Source organism: Micromesistius poutassou (assembly GCF_964030765.1).
Source record: "Micromesistius poutassou genome assembly, contig: SCAFFOLD_6222, whole genome shotgun sequence".
NCBI lineage: Eukaryota > Metazoa > Chordata > Actinopteri > Gadiformes > Gadidae > Micromesistius > Micromesistius poutassou.
In genome coordinates, this window is record NW_028179583.1 from 1 (window position 1) to 5,000 (window position 5,000).

The 5,000-nt window shown below is 52.1% G+C and overlaps 1 protein-coding gene across 1 annotated transcript in view; it reads right to left on the reverse strand.

Moving 5' to 3' along the window:
• Positions 1-4: 4 nt before the first annotated feature.
• LOC311372689 (E3 ubiquitin-protein ligase UBR2-like) overlaps positions 5-5,000 on the reverse strand; it is a gene marked incomplete at its 3' end in the record, with an annotated part of 9,232 nt that continues 4,236 nt past the window's right edge. The window contains exons 6-10 of the mRNA XM_084489654.1: positions 4,241-4,361; positions 2,905-3,012; positions 1,999-2,087; positions 653-751; positions 5-115 (exon numbers count right to left, since the gene is read on the reverse strand). Of these exons, the coding sequence (XP_084345780.1) occupies positions 5-115; positions 653-751; positions 1,999-2,087; positions 2,905-3,012; positions 4,241-4,361 (528 nt within the window). The remainder of the gene's footprint in view (positions 116-652; positions 752-1,998; positions 2,088-2,904; positions 3,013-4,240; positions 4,362-5,000) is intronic.

Below are 5,000 nucleotides of genomic sequence, written 5' to 3' on the forward strand. Positions count from 1 at the left end.
GGGCGGTGTAGCGCTCGAACTGGAAGCGGCCCTGCAGGTCGCGGTGCCTCAGGTGGTCCACGAAGGTCCTGATGATGGTGGTCATCAGGTCCTCCTCCACCATCAGCATCCGGGCCTGGACACACACACACACACCAGACACACACACACACACACACGAGTACATGAGCACACACACACACACACACACACACACACACACACACACACACACACACACACACACACACACACACACACACACACACACACACACACACACACACACACACACACACACACACACACACACACACACTTAATTTCTAAGCAATAGAGAAAACCTTAGATATTACACTGTTATCAGTCTGGTTACTGACTAGTTACTAGTCATCTACTCATTAGTTATCTCCCCCCCAGCAGCAGGGTCATGTGACGGTCATGTGACGGTCATGTGACGATACTCACCAATGAGGGCACGGTGAATATTTGCACAGAGAGGTCAGTGATGGAGAACTCTCTGTCGTGGTCATCTCTGACGTAGTCGCTCTGCAAGCTCTCATAGTTCTAGCGGTGGGTGGAGGGGGGGGGGAGGGGGGGGAGGGCGGAGGCAGGGCGGGGGGGGGGGGAGAGAGAAGAAGAGAGAGGGTGTGTGGTCGTGGTGGTTACTCACCATGGTCGGCACGGTGAAGAGCTGAACAGACAGTGAGGTCACTGACACTACGCGCTCGTGGTCGTCATCCATAAAATCTGTCTGCAGGGATCTGTAGTTCTACAGGGGGGAGGGGGGGAGCATCACCTCCAGGTCAGAGGTCACGACCCCCCTCCCCCCCCCCGACCGAGGAGCTGCAGGAGGTCGGAGGTCAGGCTGGTCGGACCAGGCTGACTCCACTACGTTATATATATTATATATACTCAGACCCTTTGACCAATAGATGATCAGCACATGGACACATGACACAGACCCAATACCAATACCAATATCATTATCAATACCAATATCAATACCAATATCAACACCAATATCAACACCAATATCAATACCAATATCAATACCAATGCCATTATCAATATCATTATCAATACCAATATCAATACCATTATCAATGTCAATACCAATATCAATACCATTATCAATACCAATATCAATACCATTATCAATATCAATACCAATATCAATACCAATATCAATACCAATACCATTATCAATACCAATATCATTATCACTATCAATACTAATACTAATACCAATACCATTATCATTATCAATATCAATATCAATAAGATAAAAAGACCCAATCGAGGCCCAGGAAGAGCCTCACTGCTGCTGCAGCAGCTGAGCACATCACCGATTGGCTGCTGTCTAACCAATCACATCGGCCCCTTCAATATCGTGGGCGGGGCCTAGTGCGGCTTAAAGCGGGAAACGATACTGTGGGACAGGAGACACTTCAATGTCTGCCGTCGCCATGGAAACCAGACCTCAGGGGAGGGGGGGGGAGGGGAGGGGTTAAGGGGGGGAGGGGTTCAGAGGAGGAGGGGTTAAGAGAGGAGGGGTTAAGGGGTTTGGGGTTAAGGGAGGAGGGGTTAAGAGGGGGAGGGGTTAAGAGGGGGAGGGGTTAAGGGGGGAGGGGTTAAGAGGGGGGGTTAAGGGAGAGTAAGGGGGGAGGGGTTAAGGGGGGGGTAAGGGGGGTTAAGGGGGGAGGGGTTAAGGGAAGTTCTGAGGGGTTAAGGGGGGATAAGGGGGGTTAAGGGGGTTCTGGGGGGTTAAGGGGGTTCTGGGGTTAAGGGGGGTTCTGGGGTTAAGGGGGTCCTGGGGTTCTGGGGTTATGGGGGTTCTGGGGTTAAGGGGGTTCTGGGGTTAAGGGGTTCTGGGGTTAAGGGGGTTCTGGGGTTAAGGGGTTAGGGGTTAAGGGGGTCCTGAGGGGTTAAGGGGGATAAGGGGGGTTAAGGGGGTTCTGGGGTTAAGGGGTTAGGGGTCCTGGGGTCCTGGGGTTAAGGGGCTCTGAGCAGACTTACCTTAGCGAACTGGAGGGCGAACAGCTTCTTGTACTTGAGGTCCATGAGGAGGCTGTTCATCAGGAGCTGGTGGTACACGTTACGGGCCCCTGGAACCAATCAGAGAGGAGCACCAGCCCCACGCACCAATCAGAGAGGAGGAGGACCACACACCAATCAGAGAGGAGCACCACGCACCAATCAGAGAGGAGGACCAGCCCCACGCACCAATCAGAGAGGAGGACCAGCCCCACGCACCAATCAGAGAGGAGGACCAGCCCCACGCACCAATCAGAGAGGAGCACCAGCCCCACGCACCAATCAGAGAGGAGCACCAGCCCCACGCACCAATCAGAGAGGAGCACCAGCCCCACGCACCAATCAGAGAGGAGCACCAGCCCCACGCACCAATCAGAGAGGAGCACCAGCCCCACGCACCAATCAGAGAGGAGGACCAGCCCCACGCACCAATCAGAGAGGAGGAGGAGGAGACAGGAGGAGGAGGAGGAGCAGGAGGAGGAGGATGAAGAGGAGGAGGAGCAGGAGACAGCAGGAGGAGACAGGAGGAGGAGCAGGAGGATGAAGAGGAGGAGGAGACAGGAGCAGGAGGATGAAGAGGAGACAGGAGGAGCAGGAGCAGGAGGAGGAAGATGAAGAGGAGGAGGAGCAGGAGACAGCAGGAGGAGACAGGAGGAGGAGGAGGAGCAGGAGGATGAAGAGGAGGAGGAGCAGGAGGAGGAGCAGGATGATGAAGAGGAGACAGGAGGAGCAGGAGCAGGAGGAGGAAGATGAAGAGGAGGAGGAGCAGGAGACAGCAGGAGGAGGAGACAGGAGGAGCAGGAGGATGAAGAGGAGGAGGAGGAGGAGCAGGAGGAGCAGGATGAAGAGGAGGAGGAGACAGCAGGAGGAGGAGCAGGAGGAGCTCACCTTTCCACATCTTGGAGTCACAGAGCATCAGGGTGTCGACCAGGGAGGAGTTCTCCCCCTCAGGAGCGTTCTGGAGACCCACCTGACACAGCAGCCTCCTGAGACCCTCTGCACACACACACACACACACACACACACACACACACACACACACACACACACACACACACACACACACACACACACACACACACACACACACACACACACACACACACACACACACACACGAGAGATGAGGAGAGAAGGCCAGGATGCTATGATGTGTCCTAGGCCCTACCTGAGGATGCTATGATGTGTCCTAGGCCCTACCTGAGGATGCTATGATGTGTCCTAGGCCCTACCTGAGGATGCTATGATGTGTCCTAGGCCCTACCTGAGGATGCTATGATGTGTCCTAGGCCCTACCTGAGGATGCTATGATGTGTCCTAGGCCCTACCTGAGGATGCTATGATGTGTCCTAGGCCCTACCTGAGGATGCTATGATGTGTCCTAGGCCCTACCTGAGGATGCTATGATGTGTCCTAGGCCCTACCTGAGGATGCTATGATGTGTCCTAGGCCCTACCTGAGGATGCTATGATGTGTCCTAGGCCCTACCTGAGGATGCTATGATGTGTCCTAGGCCCTACCTGAGGATGCTATGATGTGTCCTAGGCCCTACCTGAGGATGCTATGATGTGTCCTAGGCCCTACCTGAGGATGCTATGATGTGTCCTAGGCCCTACCTGAGGATGCTATGATGTGTCCTATGCCCTACCTGAGGATGCTATGATGTGTCCTAGGCCCTACCTGAGGATGCTATGATGTGTCCTAGGCCCTACCTGAGGATGCTATGATGTGTCCTATGCCCTACCTGAGGATGCTATGATGTGTCCTAGGCCCTACCTGAGGATGCTATGATGTGTCCTAGGCCCTACCTGAGGATGCTATGATGTGTCCTAGGCCCTACCTGAGGATGCTATGATGTGTCCTAGGCCCTACCTGAGGATGCTATGATGTGTCCTAGGCCCTACCTGAGGATGCTATGATGTGTCCTAGGCCCTACCTGAGGATGCTATGATGTGTCCTAGGCCCTACCTGAGGATGCTATGATGTGTCCTAGGCCCTACCTGAGGATGCTATGATGTGTCCTAGGCCCTACCTGAGGATGCTATGATGTGTCCTAGGCCCTACCTGAGGATGCTATGATGTGTCCTAGGCCCTACCTGAGGATGCTATGATGTGTCCTAGGCCCTACCTGAGGATGCTATGATGTGTCCTAGGCCCTACCTGAGGATGCTATGATGTGTCCTAGGCCCTACCTGAGGATGCTATGATGTGTCCTAGGCCCTACCTGAGGATGCTATGATGTGTCCTAGCCAGGTGAGGGTCCTCAGGGCGAAGCACTGGTGGGCGACCACCGAGGAGTGCATCACCTGCACCCTGAGCGGCCGCGACTGACGGCTGGTGTTCCTCTGGAACACACACACACACACACGTTATATACACACACACACACACACACACACATTATAAACACACACACACACACATTATATACACACACATTACACACACACACACACACATTATATATACACACACACACACACACACACACACACACACAAACATGTTATACACACATTATACACACACACACACACATTATATATACACACACACACACACACACACACAAACATGTTATACACACATTATACACACACACACATTATACACACACACACACATTATATATACACACACACACACACACACACACACACACACACACAAACATGTTATACACACATTATACACACACACACATTATACACATTATATACACACACGTCTTAAACAGTGGAAGGTCCGCCGGTTACAATGGGACTAATGGTAGAATACGACGTTTTGAAACTAAAACTGCGATACAGAAAAAATATAACAGCTATCGAAATTTCGTGAACACGGCTAGATAGATTCAAATCTCTAGATTCGTTTAATTGTTTGAACGATGCGAAACGGTTGAATTTGAATTAGTTACGACGTAAAGCATTGGAAGAATAAATATGAATTATATGTCAATAATTAGCCTAGCATACTATACCGAA